The sequence below is a fragment of the Magnolia sinica genome, chromosome 1 (genome assembly GCF_029962835.1).
Source record: "Magnolia sinica isolate HGM2019 chromosome 1, MsV1, whole genome shotgun sequence".
Lineage (NCBI taxonomy): Eukaryota > Viridiplantae > Streptophyta > Magnoliopsida > Magnoliales > Magnoliaceae > Magnolia > Magnolia sinica.
The window spans coordinates 141,056,608-141,078,123 of NC_080573.1; the positions used below are offsets into that span (position 1 = coordinate 141,056,608).

At 39.2% G+C, this 21,516-nt stretch overlaps 2 protein-coding genes across 3 annotated transcripts in view; both read right to left on the reverse strand.

The window, feature by feature from the left end:
* Positions 1 to 1,295: 1,295 nt before the first annotated feature.
* LOC131221423 (sulfite reductase [ferredoxin], chloroplastic-like) lies at positions 1,296 to 20,238 on the reverse strand. Of its 2 annotated transcripts, none has more exons than XM_058216677.1 (8): positions 19,738 to 20,238; positions 13,932 to 14,717; positions 13,552 to 13,848; positions 13,071 to 13,268; positions 11,997 to 12,131; positions 11,726 to 11,842; positions 11,429 to 11,587; positions 1,296 to 1,655 (listed from the first exon to the last, which is right to left on the reverse strand). In XM_058216677.1, exons 1-8 carry the CDS (start codon positions 19,903 to 19,905, stop codon positions 1,449 to 1,451), a joined length of 2,067 nt encoding a protein of 688 aa, XP_058072660.1. In that variant the 5' UTR covers positions 19,906 to 20,238; the 3' UTR covers positions 1,296 to 1,448. The 2 variants fall into 2 exon arrangements, with proteins under 2 accessions (XP_058072660.1, XP_058072667.1); XM_058216684.1 differs by lacking the exon at positions 19,738 to 20,238 and adding an exon at positions 19,356 to 19,476.
* LOC131221439 (guanylate kinase 1-like) overlaps positions 15,467 to 21,516 on the reverse strand; it is a 77,865-nt gene continuing 71,815 nt past the window's right edge. The window contains exon 11 of the mRNA XM_058216694.1: positions 15,467 to 15,477. The gene's annotated coding sequence lies outside the window, so the exon portion shown is untranslated. The remainder of the gene's footprint in view (positions 15,478 to 21,516) is intronic.

Genomic DNA, 21,516 nt, shown 5'->3' on the forward strand with positions numbered 1-21,516 from the left:
ATCAGATCTAGGTCTTACATAGCCTGCCCAGCACAATTGTGGCCCATCAACAGCCCTACTGATGATCTGATGGGCTGCTCTTTTAGTTACTTATCAACCATACAAATTTCATGTATACGTGTGGGGGCATGGCGGTTGGCTAGCCAAGGACCCGGAAACCATAGGACTGGTCTGATGAATGGCCGCATCGCTCTGGTCAGTGTATAGTTGCAGCTAATGTACATGCTCGTAGACCTTAGCTTAGCAACCAATGGGCCATCCCACGGATGGGACATAGCTGAAGAATCCATTAACCTACGCTAGCGTTTCCATTTCCCAGAAAATTTCTCTGTATATCGTACTTCATAACTGTGTTATTAACAGAAGAATTTCCAACCATCCATACGGTGATATTTATATATATGCTACAGCACACTCACGGACTGGCCTATTTGTTTCTATGCAAGCACCGGTTTATGAGTAGAAATCGTTTAAATATTCTCCAAGGACATATTTGCATGACCAAGTATTAAAGAGGTAGTTTGCAGCATTTGCAAACCTTCACACGGCTTTCATTAGGTGAGCATGTCCCACGGCCCAAAAATAAACTTTCATTAGGTCAACTCATCAAGCGGGATCATTTCAGATCTGCGAGTCAAATGATATTTATAGCATATGATGCTCGATACAAAGTCACTCACACATGGTACACACTGCACTCCTTTAACTTGAAATAAACTGTCTTAATTGTAGACACTGTAGCCAAGTTACAATCCCAAAATCAGATTGGTTGAACAAACCTAACCTTTGATTCATGGAACTAGTTCACTGAAATAGGATGGTTAGAATTTTTTCATTTTATATCTGATAAATTTCCACCAATCCACCATCCTGATAGTTGTATGATAAAAGAAGTGTCATATGAGGTAGTTTGTGATACACCTAAAATGGGACCCATAATTTGGGCAGTTCAGTTTGAATTACCTGTGGCTACCTGCTTATCATCCATCACAATCTGCAAGAGTAACAAAGTATACCTCTTTTTGCATCAAGGCATGTTCACCATGGATCCCACCTTTTCAATGCCCTGGATCTGCACATGGGCGCAGCAAATCGCCTCTTCAGTCCAGATCCTTTCTGCCTTCTCCAAGACCCTTCTGCAAGCAGCAACTGAGAACAATTCCCCAGACAAGCAATCAAACTCTCATATCGAGATTGACATGAGAGGGATAAGATTAATCTGCATTCAAAACTGTTACCCATAAAGAACTGTTACCCATAAAGAAAAAAAAAAAAACAAAACAAAACAAATAAAATAAGAAAAAATCAATCCGTGTTTATGTATATATCCAACCAAAGTATCATCTTCTGACCAAAATTAAAAAGGAAAAAGAAAAAAAGAAAAAAACTCTTCCATGGTCCTGACACAAACAAAAGGATATGCCAATCTGTGTTTCCATGGTGCGAGATTATTCACCCTTGCCATTTTGTTGGGCCACGACAAAATTGCGGATCACTTCCATGGCCAGCTGGTGAGCAGTCTTGTTCTGCAGACTTGCGAGCTCATCCATGGCTTCATACGTCTCCTTGTCAGTGAAAAGCTTCAGATTAAACCGTGATGGTGCGATCACTGGACCTTCCCACTTGTCGACTATCTCTTGCAGTTTGCCAAAGCCCTGTGTCATAGCGCAAGTGGCCGAATTACAACTTAAATCTAATCTACTGAAATAATCAGATGGGAATGGTGTAGCAACCACAAAAAATGAAAGGGAATATTTCAACAATGTACATGTGCAGAAACAATGAGGATTTCTTCCTTGTCATTGTTTTGGTTGCATTTGGAGATAGGGGTGCAAATGCTGGGACTGGACCCAACCCATTTAAAGAACTGCTTCGAACTTTTGGACCCAGAGCTAACCAATTATAATTGGGGTAAGAGTTGGGTTCAAAGTAAAAAATTGCCAACCTATTAATTTAATGGGTTAGGTCTAAGTCGACCAAGACCCAACCCCTCACGTGGGTTGGGTATAGAAATACAACATAGATTTCACACAAATAATGTTCCTTCTCATCCAATTGGTGGTGGCTATCAAAGTTGTCATATGCAGTGTTTTAAATATCGACAATATCAGCCGATGTATCCCACGATATATCTTATATCCCACCTATGCGATGTATCCCATGATATATCTTGTATCCCACTTATACGATACGAAATGCACAGGTAGTGGCGATATATCCCCACCTATTCGATTCAGTGAGCATTTTCGATTTTTGATCCATGTTTTTGTTGTAAATCACGTTAAACTAGTGTCAAATGGTTACAAAAATATGATTCTTCATATTTTCCATGAAAAATCATGGATTTGGAACTTTGATTTTGAGATTTAGGCGAGATGGGTCAAGTTGCGGAAAATTGAGAAAAATCGAAATTTCTCACAAATCAGTTGCAATCTTTGTATCCAAACACAAAATTAAACATGTATGTAACCTGATCTAGTGATTCTTCTTTTGCTTTTGAATGTATTGCTTTTGTTTCCATACACGTCTTCTTACGTTTATAAATTATATGAATAGAGTTTGAATATATTTGCATCAGTTTAGTTGGAAAGCGCATATATTAGGACCCCATACAAAGGATACCCTTATTATGTGCAGTTTTTTTTGGTAATGTTTTGATTTATTGATGACTTTTTCAACAATCTCTGAAGTTCAATTGAAAAATTCGACCAATTTCCCAATGTTCCCATGTTTCCCAACAACAGTGATACATTGCACGATACAACCGATAACCAATATGTATCCGTATCCCAAGGGTGCGATACATTATGCGATAACGATATTTAAAACATTGGTCATATGTGATCGCATAATCACGCAGATCCATGCATATGGCATATGCGATGGTCGCATATGGCCATCGCATATGCCATATGCGATGGTATGCGATTGCATAATGGCATATGTGATCGCATACATTCCAACGGTAAGAAATCTGACCGTTAGAACTTTTTTTTTTTTCCGAAAGTTTTGCCTATAAAAAAGCACTTCCCCCTCCATTTGAAATATATATTCATTAAAACTCTCAACACACACTCTCTTGCTCTCATACATCATTCTAAAGTCCCCATTCTCTCGTAATCTCCTTCATAATTTCTCTTATCTTTATTCTTTACTATTTTCACTTGAAGTTAAAAGCAAGAAGCAAGAAAAAGAATCACTCACTCTATACTATTCACTCTATCTCTCTCTCTTCTATTCTCTTATTCTGATCTCCATTCTAATATCCTATTCTAATTTTTTAATTTATAATCTCTATTTTAACTTGTGTTGTCTGATATATTCTTGATTTCTTTCAGATATTATCATTTATTAAGAGTCAAGACTCAAGACTCAACTCAAGAGTCAAGTCTCAACTCTCAAGTGGCAAGCACACAACCTCCAGATTCAAGTCAACCAACAACAAAGTCTCCTATTTTGTGTTTCATTGTAATTTATAAATTGTAATTGTAAATGTGTAATTGTAGACTCGTAGTTTGTAGTTTCTAGTTTGTACTTTGTAGTTTGTAGTTTCTAGATCCTAGTTTATTTCTAACTTTCTAATTTCTATTTTATTTCAAGCTTCTAGTTTATTTTTAGTTTCTAGTTTATTTTTAATTTCTAGTTTATTTCAAGTTTATAGTTTGTAGTTTTTAGGATTCAAGTTTCAAGTTCAAGACTTCCAAGTTCAAGAAAAGAAAGGTTTTCAACATTTAAGACTCACTTTCAAGACTTTCAAGTTTCAACTTCCAACTTCCAAGGACTTGTCCAACTTCCAAGGACTCAAGAATAGTCAACTCTCTCTCTCTCAATTGTAACTCTACAACCATACTAGTGACAATTTCTCCCTCTCTCTTTTAGTATTTTTAGTATTTACTTTATTTAGTAGTATTTACTTACTACTTGGTAGTTAGTAGTTACTTTACTTGCTTACTATACTAAATAATACCTAGTAGTATGTACTCCTCACTACTCACTCAGTTTGTTTAGTACTTAGACTCTAATATATTACACACACTACAGTGAACTATTCTACCCTATTAGGCTACTACATAGTGCCATCATGTCTTCTTCCCAATCTTTTACTTTAAGGGGCAAAGTCAAATGACCTAGGTTGGAAGTACGGGCACTATCAAAGTGCCAGCAATAAGTCCCATGTAGTGTCTGACATATGTGGATAAGTAAGTTCCAGTGGTATTAGCCGACATAAACAACACATTATGCAAGCATCAAGAGCAAATGCAAGAGCATGTACTAATGTTACTCCAGAAATCTGTAGGGAAATCATGTAGTATATGGAAAACATGCTTGAAAAAGATATGACACATCGACCATACAAGAAGAATTTATGGAGATAGAAGCTTATGAGGACATAAATGTGGTAGATTTGGATGAATCTACACCACCTACATCCACAAGGTGATCTAGACCGGTCGCTAAAAGGGCCCATGGGCATGGGCTTATGGATAAATGGTGTAGACTACATTCGAAAAATATAGTTGACCAAATGGGTAAAGGACCTGCCCAAACCACTTTAAAAAACCAGTTTAAAGATAGAAAAAACCATGATTCAGTACATTACAAAGTGGTTGTATCAAGTTGGTGTAGCTTTCAACACCGTGAAGATGAATAGTTTTAAAGTAATGGTTGAAGCTATAGGTCAAGTTGAACCTCGCTTGAAACCCCCTTCCTATCATGAAGTGAGGGGGAGTTGCCTTAAAAAGGAGGTGAACTTTACTACAAGCTTTATCTCTGAATACAAAGAAAGTTAGAAAATATATAGTTGTTCATTAATGGCCGATGGATGGACTGATAGATTTGGTCGGACATTGATAAACTTTCTTGTAAATTGTCCAACTGGGACAACGTTTTAAAGCCCATGGATGCATCGGTCCATTCTCACATGGCCAATTATTTATTTAAATTGTTAAATAGTGTAGTTGAAGAGGTAGGAGAGGAATGTGTTGTCCAAGTTATTACGGACAATGTAGCTAATTTTCCAGCTGTCGGTTGCCAACTTATGGAGAAGAGGCAACACTTATTTTGGACACCATGCGCAACACATTGTGTCAATTTAATGTCAGAAGATATATGCAAGTTATATCTTAAAGTAGTTGCTAGGGCTTGGAGGATCATGGTTTTTATGTACAAGCATGCCTTTATTCTCCATCAAATGAGAAGCCACCTTTGGTGCAACTTCCTTTGTCCAACCGTGACCCGATTCGCAATAACTTTCTTAACACTACAAAGATTACATTCAAAGAAAGTTGAACTTAGCTCTTTGGTAGTGTCAGCCGATTGGAATAACGGGCCATGGACAAAGAATGCTAAACAAAAATCGGTCCAACAAACCATTCTTTCAGCTTAATTTTGGGCTCAAGTGGTAAAGGTCTTAAAATCATCAAAACCCTTAGTGTGTTGTGATTGGTGGACGGTGATAAAAATCCACCCATGAGTTATATCTATGATGCGATGGATAACGCTATAAACAAAATAATGGAACACATCAACTATAAAGAACATGATTACCAGCCCATCCTAAATATTATAGATGCTACATAGGGCAGCAAATGTCATCCTCTTTGTATTCGGCTGCCTACATCCTAAATCTAGTTGTATTCTTTGCGTCCGCCAATCGGATTGCGGCAACCGCGTTCCATATGATCGGATTTCTAGACACTTTAGAAAAAATGGTTCCAGACAAAGAAGAAGGAGAAAAAATTTCTCGAGAGCTGAACTTCTACCTAAAGAGTGTAGAGAATTGGTCAAGAGAGATTGTTATCAGGCATAGAAGTATGAAATTGCCAAGTATGAAATTCTATTAAGTTGTACAACTGATGCAGGACAATTAACCACTTGCTCTAAAAGCTGCCGAACCCCCTCGTGGGCCCCAAATCACATGGGCCACCCATCCCGAGTGTGTCCCTACATCCCACGGGCTACCCCACTCGAGCTTGGTGTGAAATGCCCTTGCATTAATCACCCCCGGTGAGGAGTCTCGAACACAAGACCTCCCCTGTAAGCCCCAAATAACATAGGTCACTCACCCCCAAGTGCGTCCCCGCATCCCACGGGCTACCCCACTCGAGCCCGATGTGAAAATGCCCCTGCATTAACAACTTACAATATAAGAAGTTTAAGTGAGAAAGTGTCTACCTTAGACTTATTTGCACAGTTGACTGGTGGTCTATGGATGGAGATGACCCGACTGGGAGGGATCTGGCACTACAGAAGCTGGCCATGAGAATTCTTGGCCTTACGTGTTCTTTAATCGGTTGCAAGCGTAACTAGAGTTACATTCGAGCTGGTAAGTTTTACAACTTAAAGTTCTATAATTCACTTCCAATTTCAATGCTAAATTGTTAATATTACACATTGTAAATGTTAATGCCGATTCACACGAAAAATAAAATAAAATTTGGCTCGAACAAAAGAAACTCAATGACCTGATTTTCGTCCAATATAACCAGAGGCTGCGGGAAAGATTCCGAGCTAGGCGAGAAAAGCCTGAATTCTATAATCCCATCAGCTTGAATGATTTGCAGGCAGATAGTGTGTGGCTTGTGGAGATAGAGGATCCAGTCTTTGCTGACAAGGACCTTACATGGGCCCAAATCGAAGACGTTGCCTATGGATTGACACTTGGAAAAGGTTCTCAACGGTAGAGAAGAGGAGTTGGAAGGGCGACCAGTAGGACAAGGCTTGCGCCTAGCAGTCAAGGAGAAGACGATGATATTGAGATTGAAGTACAAGAAGAAGATGCTCGGTCATTAGAAATGGATGAGCAACTTGTGCAGACAGATGATGAAGAAACGGAGGAAGATAAAATGTACGGTGAAGAAGGAGATGACTCTGATGATGGAGATGATGATGATGATGATGATGATGGTGATGGTAGTGATGTGCTATAATGGGAGAGGGAACAATGTATATAGTAAATCTATAGTTTGTACTGTGTAGGTTTTGTTTATCAATAAAAGTATTAAGTTTTTATTGAGTTGTTGACTTGTTAATTTTTAGTAATTAAAAACTTAGATAGTATAGGTAATATTATACAAATTAGTTTGAAAATTGATGGGAGTAGTTAAGTCTTTACGGGGGAAAAACAGATTTTTTCCAATTTTTCTTAAATTTTTTTGATTTTTTTGATTTTTTTTTATTTTTTGTGCAATCGCATAAGTGACCACACAAGTTGGATGGTATACAATTGCTTGTGCAATTTAACAACATTGCTGGCCATAAATTTTGATGGTAACAAATAAAATGGACAACGGTCCATATTTAACAAGTAAAATAAAATGGTTAGGGTAGTGTAATTTATGTGATTTTTTATATATTCTCTGTCGACAATGGGGCCTACGACTTACATAGTCCAAATTGTCACAAGTAGCAAATGGATAACCACCTTTTAGAAAAAGGTGGCATAACTATTGTCATAGTCTAAAGCAATACCAAAATCAATTTTGATGGTAACAAATAAAATGGCCAGCGTCCATATTTAACAAGTGAAATCAAATGGTTAGGATAGTTCAATTTGTGTGATATATATATATATATATATATATATATATATATATATATATATATATATATATATATATATATAGGGAAACGCTCACCAGCGTAGTACGAACTTTTTTGGGAACCCATCATATGTGAGGTGGATCAAAAATCTGAACCGTTCATGTGAAGCAGCACCTCCTGAAACCCCCTAGGTCCAAGTTTTACTTTGATCTAAAACTTTGATGGGCCATGAAAACTGAAAACAGTTTCCTCCCTTGATTTGCATTTCTCTTTGCTATGGCCCACCAGAATATTAGATCGGGGTGAAAACTTGTGTTATAGGGTTTTATGGGATTCCGCATCACATGGACCGTTCAGATTTGACACTCATGGCACGTGTGCAAAGGTGCGCACGTGCGTAGGTGCGCAGGGGAGCATGACTCGCATAGTCCAAATTGTCATCAATAGTAGATGGATAACCACCAAGGTGTTCCGTTGCGGTATCGGTGGGCGTAACGGGGCCCACCATTACCGATATGGATACGCCCCGTATCGGCTGATACGGGGTGTGTAACGGTGCCAAAAAAAAAGGTCAAAAAATTATGAAAAAAATATCCATTAAATCCGTAATATTCTAAATATTCCAAATATGTATTCATTTATAATTCGGAACATGTTTATGGTGGTGTGACGGTCCACTCTTTGGTGAGAATGCTATACCAGGTTGTCTGATGGATTTATGAACTTGACAACCTGGAATTAACTGCAAACCTTTTATATTTAGTTTTTTAACTATATAATATCTATATAAATTTACTATAATGAATGTAATACCCAAACATCTTATATTTTCAAGTTTTCCTTCTATTTATAGTGCTAGTGCATTGCATACTTCGTGACTCACATACATTTCGTTTCAATATACAGAGTTTAGGGACTTTTGTATCCTATTATGTAATTCATATACCTAACAATTTGATATCATTTTCCTCAATAGATCTTTTAAAAAAAATTAAAATTAAATTGGGGTAAATAGTGTTGTCAATTCGGGGCTAATTAGGGGACCGTTTGATGCCCTAAACTAGCCTCAAATTAATACAATCTATTGGCACTTATCCCACTAATGGATTGATGGACATTTATTGGACAGTGAAAAATGAAAAATATCAAATGTTCCTATTTCAAAAAACAAGTGTCTGCAAACTAATAGTGAAAATTGTTCAAACAATTTAATTTTGGGATTGTGACTCAGCAACAATGGTCCCAAAATTTAATTGGTTAATTTTGAGTTGATATATACCTCATGTATAAATTTTTAGGGCCATGTACGTGGGGTTCACTCGATTATGTATTATATATACATGTCATCCATCCGTTTTGTCAACTCATTTAAGGGTATTGGAAAAAAAGAGGTAAATCCATATCTTAGTTAGACCACTAGTGGGCTAGGCGGGCCACCTCGATGTATTTGTATATCCATGACGTCAATCCGTTTTGCCAACTCATTTTAAGGCATGGTCCAAAAAATTCAGGTAGATCTAAATCTTCGGTGGACTACTAGTGAGCATGCCTTTAATAGTAGGGCCTACCTTAATGCATTTGTTGTATATCCATGTGGTCCATCCTTTTTGCCCACTTATTTCAGGGCATGGACCAAAAAATGAGGCTGATGCAAATCTTAGGTGGATCACAAAATAAGGATTTAATTCCCACCATTAAAAATTTCTTAACACATTTTATTTTGGGATCAAGCTGTTATTTGTGTTCTCCCTTCATCAAGGTGAAGGTCCATGTGACCTCATCAACAGGTTGGATCGAAAATAAACATTATAATGGGCCCTGAGAAGATTTTAACGGTGGGCATTCAATCTTAACTGCGTGGTCCAATTGAGATTTTGATCCCTTCATTTCAAGGATCATGCCTTAAAATGAACCCGAAAAATTATGGATGGCATGGATTTACTATACATAAATCAAGGTGGTCCCCACCCCCACGTAATAAAATAGTGCGTGTGCACTGCAGAGTGTGTGTGTGTGTGTGTGTGTGTGTAAACTGCGTGGTCCATTCGTTTTTTTCTGGAAAAAGAAAAGAAGAGAGAGGGAAATGAAAAGAAAAGAGGGAAAGAAGAGAGAGGGGACCGAAATGAGAGAGAGAGAGAGAGAGAGAGAGAGAGAGAGAGAGAGAGCAAGGAGAAGGGCAGCAGCTGCAGCAACGCCACAACCACAACCACAACAGTATAAGAAGAATAAGAAGAAGAAAAGGAAAAAAGAAAAAAGATTTTTTTTCTTCATTTTTCCATTTTTCTTTAGGGTTATGGCCCGTAACGTTTGTTACGGTATGTAACGTTTGTTACGGTACCGTAAAGACCGTTACGAACCCAAAAAACCGAGGTGCCCCGTTTTGGGGCCATATCGCGTAACGGTTGACACTGTTACCGTTACGTATTGGCCATTACGGCCAATACGTAACCAATTTTGGATACCTTGATAACCACCTTTTTGAAAAAGGTGGCATAACTATTGGCATAGTCAAAAGCAATACCAAAATCAATTTTGATGGTAACAAATAAAATGGCCAGCAGTCCATATTTAACAAGTAAAATCAAATCGTTAAGGTAGTTCAACTTGTGTTATTTTTGATATATTCTCGATCAATGGTGGGGCCCACGACTTGCACAGTCCAAATTGTCAAGCAGATGGATAACCACCTTTTACTAAAACCCAAAAGAAAACAAGCCAACCCACATACTTCATTAACTACTTTTTCTTAGGTCTAGATTGGGTATGAGTCTAGGTTGGTCCATTTTAGCATGACCAAAGATTGATGCATTTAAACATGGCTCTGAATATCGGTATCCGAGAGTGTATTGGCATGGCCAAAAAACGATACGACATAGGAGTCGCATATCAATATCGGTCCATATCGGTCGAAAAAATAAAATAAAATAAAGCCAAAGAATTAAAGAAAATATCAGGAAAAATGGGAATAATGAGATATTCAAGAATCTATCTGTTTTTCTTCTTCTTCTTTTATTTTTTTTATTTTTTATTTTTATTTTTTGTATTTTGGACATGCATATGATGGTGTATTGGACCATTCTTTGATGAGAATGTTGTCTGTCGGCTTGACTAGTTCAAGGTCAACTGAATGGGCCCTAATTGAACACAAATCAAGCATGGTTTGGTGAATTAGGGCCCATTACACTAAAATAGAACAAAAAGAAGATGAAAATATCAAAAAGAAAGTGAAGGCTTACCATTCTTTCCGATTTTTCCCATAATGGTTCACTTTGTTATAATTTGTCAAATCCCATTCAAATCACTTGTTTTTACCCCAAAATAGGTCTAAATCTAGTCTAAAATGAGTTTTTAAGCTTCCTCCACTGTTTAAATGGAAAAAGAAAAAGAGATGTGTGAAATTTTGAAAAATAAAAATAAAAATTGAGCTTTTATGGGGCATATCGTCCTACATTGGCCCCCTATCAATGTCGATGTATCGGCTGACATGGGTCAGTTTTTTCGTATCAAGCTAATACAGCCCCATATCATGTATCGTCTCATGCCAATATGGATACAATACGGCTGTATTGGCTGATACGATACCGATATTCAAATCTATGCATTTAAAAACTGGGTCCAAGTTGGGTTGGGTTGAATTTGAGGACCCAGACTGACCCATTTAGTAATTCTGGTTGAATTTTTTGGACCCAAACCCGCCCCATCGGTCTAAAATTTGGACCTAGACCCACTAGCTTCCGGGTCAGGTCCAATGACCCATCGGGTTGACCCGACTCATTGGCACCCGCACCCCTAATTGGAGGGTATGTTCAGAGGCTTCTAAGTAACAGAATGGATGCTGTGCAGATATCAGGGTTTTCATCAAGTGAATGGGGTTTTACATCCTCACCATACGGGTTGTGAAGTCGCCGAATGATTCTCCCTGTTGTCGTTTACGTCTCCAGTTATAAAACAATGGCTCCAGGACCTTCTCTAGATCCTGTACCTTCACCTTGTTCATGAAGCATTTGGCTAGAGTGGTCTGGTTGGGAGTTCCTCCAAGCCAGATCTGTTCACACATGCAATATAATTATTATTATTTCTCAATTTGTTCTCTTCCAAACACCACCTAAATCAAAAGAATTGCAACCCTCACTCTCAGATATTTGTGCTTATCGGATTTCAACAATTGCAGCATTCAGCATACCTGGTAACTGTTGGGTCCATCACCAACCAGTCCGAGCTCAGCCACGTAGGGCCTGGCACAACCATTGGGGCATCCGGTTACCCTTATTACCACTGACTCGTTAAACTTGAGACCGACCTGAAATAAGAAAACATCCACTGTTTTCATGTACCAGAAAAACCAACATATTACTAATTCTTTCAAGCATTTTGATTTTGTTATGTGGTAACATTTCCACATTATATGCTTGAAAAAATTCAACAAAAGTAGGACAGAGAAATTCCTAGTTCACCTTATCGAATACAGCTCGAACTCGCTTGAGAATGTCAGGTATCCCCCGCTCAGCTTCGGTTATTGCCAGTGGACAAAGTGGTAGTGCAGGGCATGCCATTGCAGTCAAGTTGAGGGGATCCACGTACTTAGGATGCTGTCCACAGAGAAATCTAGTCAAGCCGGCATCAAGATGTGTTATTCTACATGTAAATTGCATGTCTAAACCAAGCCGAGTAAAGAGAGAGATCCCAAGAAATAGTTGCAACAAGTAACAGCATTACTGCGAATAGTTGAAATTTCACCAGGATCTGTAACATTTTCCACAGTACGTAGTGAGAGGAAATTATTCATAGACTTCCCCCATCAATCTTCTATCCAACCTCTTAATTAATTTTACATTTCATTTGCTTTTGTTTACTTTGATCCTATCATTTGGATGTTACAGTCTTTTGTAAAGTTGAGAAATTCAGCACTGGGGCTAAACCATAGTTCAAAAACTCAAAAACTTGACTCGACTCGATGTTTAGTGGAGTTGGGTTGACTAGACGCAATATGTAATAATTATAATTTGTTATCAACATTTTACGTAGTTGTACAAGGTCGAAATGAAAAAGAAAAAGCAATTCCAAGCAACAGTGCTTGGCGTGCTGATTAGAGACGTTGGTACTTTTGAGAGAGGTCTTGGGCTTGGGCCCCCCCTCTTACTTTTTATCTTTTATTTTTAAAAATGATTTTCCAAGTAAGAAACTTGGTTTGAGTCATGGCAAGTTGCTTTGAGTTGACCGAGTCATTGAATAAACTCTCGGTCAACTCTACAAGTTATGCTGAGTCAAGACCACCTAAGCACTCTCACAATCGAATTTCATGGTGACTCTTGATATCTTGTTGAGTTGAGTCGGCCAAGTTTCAAGTCAAGTCACCGAGTTCTAGAACTATGGGCTAAAACCAAACCACATACTCTGCAACCTGGAAGAGTACAAGAATATTACACCTATCGTAGATGATTTCCCCCCCCAATCCTTTGAACAAAATCTAGACAGAACCAACTCAGAATAATGTTCAAAGAAAGCTGAATTCAAACAATAGCTATTACCAGCAAACCAGCCTGTGCGAGAGCCGTGGTGATGGGCCGCCTCCATGAACGGCGAATGTCACACAAGATAATATTCTGGTTTGGCGTAAGGCGCACATTCAGATTATACTTCTCAATTATCTCCCTTAACGTCTTCTTCATTGTCCCTCCGATACGGCCATTATCAACGTGGAGCCCACAAAACATCACACCATTACCCTGTGAGAAGAAATGTCAAAAGGTAAGAAAAACTAGAGAGAAAACCAGAAGCAGAAGCCATAACATAGATATGATTCTGAGCATAAAAGGCATATATTCAAAAGCATAGAAAACATTAGATGATTGAAATTGTATATAGATAAAATAAAAAAATTTTAAAAAATAAATAAATAAATAAAAACAAACAAACAAACAAACAAAAAACAAATAAAAACAAAAACCCTCCAGAGAGATTAAAAGCATCATACATCAGTTAGAGAGATAAACAGATACCGGGGTCCACCTGTTCATGCCATCCCAGATAGCTCTTGAATTCCCACTCTGGTAACTCATGGAAGGGCTCAAACTTCTTCCCGTAGTACTTTTCGACAACACTCCTGAACTTCTCGATTCCCCATTCATTGATCAAGTACTTCATTCTACTATATTTCCGGTCATCCCGTCTCCCATTCTCTCGCTGTGTAACAACAATTGCTTTCACAGCATAAAATATATCCTCTTTTGGCACATAACCCAGAGGCTCACCCAGGCGAGGGAAAGTAGTCTCAATCCTATGCGTTCTTCCCATGCCACCTCCAACCTGACATTTCATCAACTTTTGAGGCACCAATAATGGGAAAAAAAGAAAGGAAAACCAGATACATGAAAAAGGTTTTGCCTTACATAAATATTAAAGCCATGAGGCTCCCCATCAGCATCAGAAACTACTACAACACCAATGTCATTTGTGAGAATATCCACCGAGTTATCAGTCGGAACGGTAACCGCAATCTTGAACTTCCGAGGCAAGAACTGTGTGCCATAAATGGGCTCTGGAGAGTTGGGAAAGTTCGTCCCATGGGTGTTGTCATTACGAGCCTTCACAACTTCAAGAGGCTCTGCTGACATGATCTTTTCTCCATCAACCCACAAGTCGTAATAAGCGCCTGACTGAGGAGTTAGCAGCGAAGCAATATTGTCAGCGGTCTCCTGAGCAAACAAGTAGTCCTTTCTCATAAAGGGTGCTGCAGGAGCGAGAACGTTCCTGTTCAGATCCCCACAAGCACCAAGGGTTGATCCCATGTTCCTGATGATAGTGCTCATAACAGTCTTGAGGTTCTTCTTTAGAATGCCATGTAGCTGGAATGTCTGTCTGGTCGTCAAACGAAGGGTACCAATTCCAAACTCATCGGCAAGGTCATCCATGGCCAGGTATAACTTGTTCGGAACTTTACCGCATGGGTTCTTCGTCCGGAGCATAAACTGATAAGACTTTCCACCAGGACCACGGTCATCCCTGTTAGCCTGTTGATAGCTACCATGAAACTTGATCAATTGTGTGGCAGCCTCGTTTATGTTAGGGGCTTCAGTCTGCAACTCCTCATTCAGAGGGTATCTCAAGAAGTTGCTTTGCTCCTTGAATATTTCAACCTTGCTACGCTTTGGTAGAGAAGTTTCTGGCTTTGCGGGCTGCAGACAAAAAGCTAAGTTGATCAACCACTGAAGATTTCCTTCTTTTCTTTTAGTTTTGAATGTTTGTGTAATGTTATACAAGTTAACACCAATAACACTGGAAAGATTTTTTATTTTATTTTTTAAATAAAGAGAGATTGAATGGCTAAAAACTGCATACTGACTAAAAAGAGAGAGGTTGATCCACTGACAACAGGTGCAAACTATAGTTGAGAAACACAAGGCATGAATAGCACCTAAGATGCATGCAAGACTTGCCAGTATATACTTTAGTTTGCAGTTGAATGGCAAATAACCTAACTAGGAATCGGCAAAGTAAAAATGTCGAATGCAGAAATCTCAGATCAAAAGGCTGGACTACCCTTCTTTGATACTTGGATATGTTGATCAGGGATCCACTTTTTCAAGGCTTGAACTCTGGACTGGCTACAAATTAGAGTGAGCACTACCAGCTGGGCCACAGTATTTTTGGGAAATACTTTTCACACAATTAGGCTTATGACTCGTAAGGAGTAATCAAATCCTTCCCATGCATCCTATGAACATGGTGGGTTAAATGAACCCCCGTGATCAATCCTTGCCATACTCAATAATCAAAACCCATATATTTACTCAAGTAGCACAGATTGCAAGTATTGCTAACAGCATGGTATTCATAACAGGTTACTGTTACGTAATGGGAACAGTGCGACCTGTTACACAAAATGCGGTCGTAATGCCATTCTGAAAAAAATGGCCAGAAATGGACCTGTAACAGCCGATACAGGCCCATTACAGGCACGTAACTGTCCAACACAGAGCCGATATATTTCCTTTTTAAAAATAAAAAATAAAAAAAATTGACCGTTACAAGGCCGTAACGGCCCATATCATAACAGCCATAAGGCTGGTTGTTACAGTGACCATTTCCGTTATTAGATACCTCGGCCTCGCCTCTCCATTTTGAATCAAGACCTTGGCTTGGCATGTGTCTCAAAGCTCATAGGTGTTGGATTTGTGGACATGTCCAGCATTTAGTCTATATGAGTTGCGCAAAATGACTATTTTAGATACAGGTCAGGTTGGCCCGTGGATCAACTGGCCTGACCTGCTTTTGAGATGGATTCAGGCTGATGAGGACATCGTGCACACACACGCCCGCACACCACCACCCCTACGCACATACGTACGTAGAAGGAGGACCCCACCATCGATCTGGCTCGATGACGACGTCCAGGGAGGGCCTCCTACCTATAAGACAAGTTTTGGTTTAGAAAAGTGGCCCGATAGTCAAGAAAAGCCCACCATGGAATCTCATGATCGTGGCCCACTCGTCGGATTGGTTTTATATTTTAGGTTTTGCTTATTGTTATTATTTAGAACATCGTGAACGCATTAGATTTCCTTGGTTAGTTTTTATTTTAGTTTACTTCATCGCCAAGTAATAGGTGTCGCACATGGTGTGAGTTTTTGGGTATAGGGTTCTCCCTATAAATAGGCACCCCTTCTAGTTCTTTTCATTCATTGAAGTTAATAAAAAATTCCTGCTTTATTTTTCTACTCTCTTCGTGAGTTGTGGAAGAATTCAAAAGTGGGTGCGAAGCCCTCCCTTTTCGAAGGGCTAACTACCGTGGTGCGAAGCCACATCGATCCCAATTCACCCCCATCTTCCATCATCTTTTTTTCCATCTCCCCCCACCATCTGTACTTTGAATTTGTCTTTTTGTTGCATCAGATTTCTTCATTACAGCAGGTTTTCAGATTATGGCCCGCAGGCGAGCTGAAACTTCGGCGGAGCACCACGCACAAACCGTACATCGGATCGAGCTGAGATTTGAGGGTTTTGGAGTCCATCCCTGGCCGACCAGGGCCAAGGTGGCCTTTTTCTGAATAGTGGGCCCCACACACGTGCGGCTGGGATCACACGCACGTTCGTCTGGGCCATTGTTGCTGTCCACACGCAGGATCATCTTTTGACTCAGGTTTTTATCCTCTTTTATTCTCTCATAGCCATTTTTCATGAATCCTAACCCTATATTACATGATCCCTAATTGATTTGCCCATTTTTATCACCTTAGGGTTCCTTGAATTGAAATTAGGGAATCTCTTGGATTAGGGACTGATTTTTATGCATGAGTAGTTGATTTTATTTCCCTTTGACATCGTTTGGATTATAATTTTATTGGTCCAGTCCTAGCCTGTGTCGGCTTGGACCCACATAGATTCCCCTTTAATTGAATGTTTGGATTTTCATGTGGGATGTGGAATTTGTGTGATTGTTTCTTAATTGGTGTGATCTAAGGTTGAAATCTTGCATATCATATTTAAATTCACGTCCTGTGTCAATTCAGGCCAAACTAAATGGGTAGTGGGTTAGACTCGGACCAATGGTATTAAAAAATGATTATGTTACAGGGGTGAATTAGTCCATTATTAAAAAAAGGGACTGTATATGCCTGTAGTGACTGATACGCCCTGCATTGGCGCATTTACAGGGCCGATATGTCATTACAGGCTGATATGACAAAAAAGGACCCATTTTGAAAATTTTTATTCTAAACTTTTTTCACCTTTTCCACTTCATTATTCGTCTTAAACATGAAGGAAGCTTACAAACTAAGTTTAAACTACAATAGGATATTTTTGAGGATCAAAACACAAAATTGAGTGGGATTCGATGAATTAAGCTGCTTGGACCTTGTTAAGAAATATCGAATGTGGTAACTACTACTTTTTTCTCATTTTTCAATTTTCCTTTTATTATACTTATATGTAGCAGGCCCTAATCCACCAAACCATGCTCGATCTTTGTTTGGAGCCTATATAGTGAGTAGGTAATGACTTATAATTATGTCATCAATTCAATATTACTCATATGTAGACTTATAATTTTAATTTTAATTATCTATTGATATTAGATATTTAGAAGCCTAAATATGAGAGGTTTACTTTTTAGAGTCAATCCAAAGTTAATAGTATCAGGTAGCCCGAGACGGCATTTTTACCAAAGAATGGCTTGTTACATCATCAAATACATGTTCAAAACAAGAAAAGAATACATATTTCGGATCCTCATATTTCTTCTAAATTTTCCAATATCCTTATACATTTTTTTCCTTTAAAAAAAAAAAGTCGATCATTACAGGGTTTCCTTTTAAAAAAAGTCAATCATTACAAGGTTTCCTTTTTTTTAAAAAAAAGTCAATCATTACAGCGCTGTAATGGCCATTACAAGGGCCGAAACGGCCATTATGGCCCGTATCGTAACGGTCACATGGCTGGCCTTTATGCCGGCCATTACCATTACCAAATACCTTAGCTCGGACCATAGATGTGTCCCATTTAAGTAACAGCTCTGGCTTGGGTTCAACCATACTTGATTTGACCCAGCCATATAACCTATCAATGGGTTTAGCCAAATGACTTACCCAAAACCCAAAACAAAATAAAGAAAAAAAGTAAAGATGATTTATTTATGAATGTATGCATTCACCAATTCAGCTGGGCTGGTCATACCCTCAGCCTCAAATTCCATTCTTAAATCCGAGTTGGTCTTGGTTGATCGGATTAGGTCAGTCAAGCCCAATCCAGTTATAGTTGGATGGGTTAGATCAGATTGGGCATGGGCTTGGTGAATTTTAACTGGGTTTGGTCCGGCCACAAGGTAATGGGTTGTGATCGGATTTGGGCTACAATTCTTGGCCTATCTAGAAAACTGGTTGGGTTTAGGCTAACCCTGACCCATTGCCACCCCTACTTTTAACACCATGGGCTTACACTTCTAGTTTGATGACCTTCAACCAGAACAAGTCGATCAGAGTTGATGTATTGTTATTGTGCATGTGGATCCCATCATGATCGCTTGTGGTTCTGAAGAATCACTCTAAACATGATCCTAGCCATCCCATCCATCGCTTGGAAAACTGACGGCTATAGGTAAAAAGGCCACCTTATGGATGGTATGGAGCATCCAGTCAGTGTGATTTCACATGGTTGCCCATGAAATGTGTTTTGGACCTAATGATGGTCCAGATCAGCCAATCGGACTGACCTAATGATGGTCCAGATCAGCCTACTTTTAACACCATGGGCTTACACTTCAAGCTTGATGACCTTCAACCTGAACAAGTCAATCGGAGTTGATGTATTGTTATTGTGCATGTGGATCCCATCATGATCGCTTGTGGTTCTGAAGAATCACTCCAAACATGATCCTAGCCATCCCATCCATCACTTGGAAAACTGATGGCTATAGAAAAAAAGGCCACCTTATGGATGGTATGGAGCATCCAGTCAGTGTGATTTCGCATGGTTGCCCATGAAATGTGTCTTGGACCTAATGATGGTCCAGATCAGCCAATCGGACTGACCAAGTGTCCTAATGCAACTAGAGAGCTCTTACTAATAGTGCTCTTAAGTCTCTACCAGCATTGGATCATTTATCATAATATATAAATTATATGTTTACAATCAACATATAATCTACATATATTATAAGTTTCAAGGCCCTTCATCAGGTGGGGCCCCCCATGAGCTTGCCCTGACCCAAAAATCAGGCCAACCAACTCATCAGGCAGGCCATCGTGTGTGTCAGACATAGACCCACAGTCAATTTTTCACAAAGCATACATTTATCTCATTCAGGTGCCACCAACCTGATGATTGGACGGATTGGATTTTCCACAACGAAGGTACCCCCCATGAATGGCCTGATTCACACCACTTCGCATTTCTCGTAACTTGTCTCCGGTCTTGTACACCTAATATATTTCATAGTGGGCCCCACCATGGGCTAGGATCAGCAGCCCACCAAGAAGGCCCTGCCCACAGCCGGCCCACCAAGGACTGGAAAGAGATTAGTTCGGTTAGGTCATTTTCTGAAAAATAAAATAAAAATCCCACTCCAACTCCACTCAATTAGAAGTAATATTTCGGAACGCAGGACGAAAATTTCGCTAGCGGAATCGAGAACAGAACATCAAAAAAAAAAAAAAACCTAAGCTTACAAAGGCTTGAGAGATGGAGTAAAATCCTTACGGTAGAGACAGCGCTCACGACCGAAGAACTCGACGGACGGACCGGCAAGGTGTTGAGGGATCGCCCCGACGGAAGCAGACCGGAAGATCTCAGCCCTTGAAATCCTTGGATCTGGAGCATAGGATCCTTCAGAACGGCCGTATTCGCCGCTCCGATCGACGACGCCATGGCCGGAGATTCGGTTGAAGGCAAATCGAATCCCCTTACTCAAGCAGAGAAGAATTAGGGTTTTGGAGGGTAAGTTGGCATAAAAAAAAAACCCAAAATATGGAGGCTTTGGAGCGGCGGAAACCACGACGGAATCTGACGTCAGGCGAAAAGCGTCAGATTTCTCTGGTTTGGTGACTGATGTTAGTGGCGGAGAAGTGAGTGGGATGCTACCGAACGATAATTAAAATTTAAAAGCAAAACGATAATATGCATATCGCATCATAGAATTTCCATGCACCTCCCATTTCGCTATACATGAAGAAAATATGTCTGGCTGATCTGGGCTGTTGATCAGGTGGGACACGGCGTGGATGGTATCATGAAGAAATGAAGTTGGTAGGACATTATTACCATCTATTTATGTGAGTTTCGTCAGATGTTTCTTCCGCAGACCACATATCCTTTGCTGTAACTGCCCAATCCCACTATTTTTTCGTGATGCGGCCCATCCACTTAGTCGACCACATATCAATGTTATCTATCACCACAAGAGAGATGTACAGAATTTCTACGACGCGAGTTGCGTCTTAGCATGCCTTTACAACCAGGAATTTGATTCTAAACTTATATGGATAATATTATCTTATCCCCTATATTTTGGGTTACGCTCAGAAATTTTGAAGGACTGGATTGCCATGACGCGCATTGCATACTGACATGTATTTTATTCACACCGTTCTTCCTTTTCGCATTATTATTTTAGGGGATGAATCTAAAATTAAGGCAGATCTAAAACTCAGGGGACCATGCCACATGAAAACATTGGCGATTGAATGCTGTCATTCAAATTTTCCTAGGAACAGTGCAATGTTTTCTTGCCATCCAACATATTTATTAAGTGACAGGATATATATATATATATATATATATATATATATATATATATATATATATATAGTTATTTTTTGGAAAGAGCTTCATATTTTCTAAACAAACAAGCTAAATTTTATATTTGGGAGAGGAGTCCAGATTATTCTGTTAGCTTGTGTCATCGAAAATGGTGTGGCCCAACTAAACCCAATAGCATTAAAATTTCCTATGCATTCAACACAAATGATCTGTACTCAATTATAATTTATAACTCGCGGCCCAACTTTCATCGAGTTAGTGTTTATATAACCCAAGCTTGTAACCAACCGGATACATCCTACCCAAGTCCAATCCAATGTTGGGTTGGTCACAGACCGCCTGACTTTCAGGCTTAGTCGTATGCAATCAGAGTCGGTATTGCCTTATGCTATGCCATGTGTATGGTTGTAGAGTAAACACTACTTTTAGAAAGGTGCTAACCTGTTGCAGAGTCTAGCCCATGTTTCATTTTCCTGCGGACGTGAGGTCTGTTAGAGCCCGGCCTTTTGAAAGGGATGCTGCGTGCGCTCACGACGCACTCTGCGTAGTGGAAGAGGAGACTTCGATTGTTTCTATCGGTAACATGATTTGATATTCTGGCAGAGTGATAGTTTATATACAGGCACTTACAAATTATAATACATATTACTCTTGTTTGATTATCTGACTATCAAGTAAGTGGACGTTAATTGGATGCTTAAAAATAATAAAAATAATAAA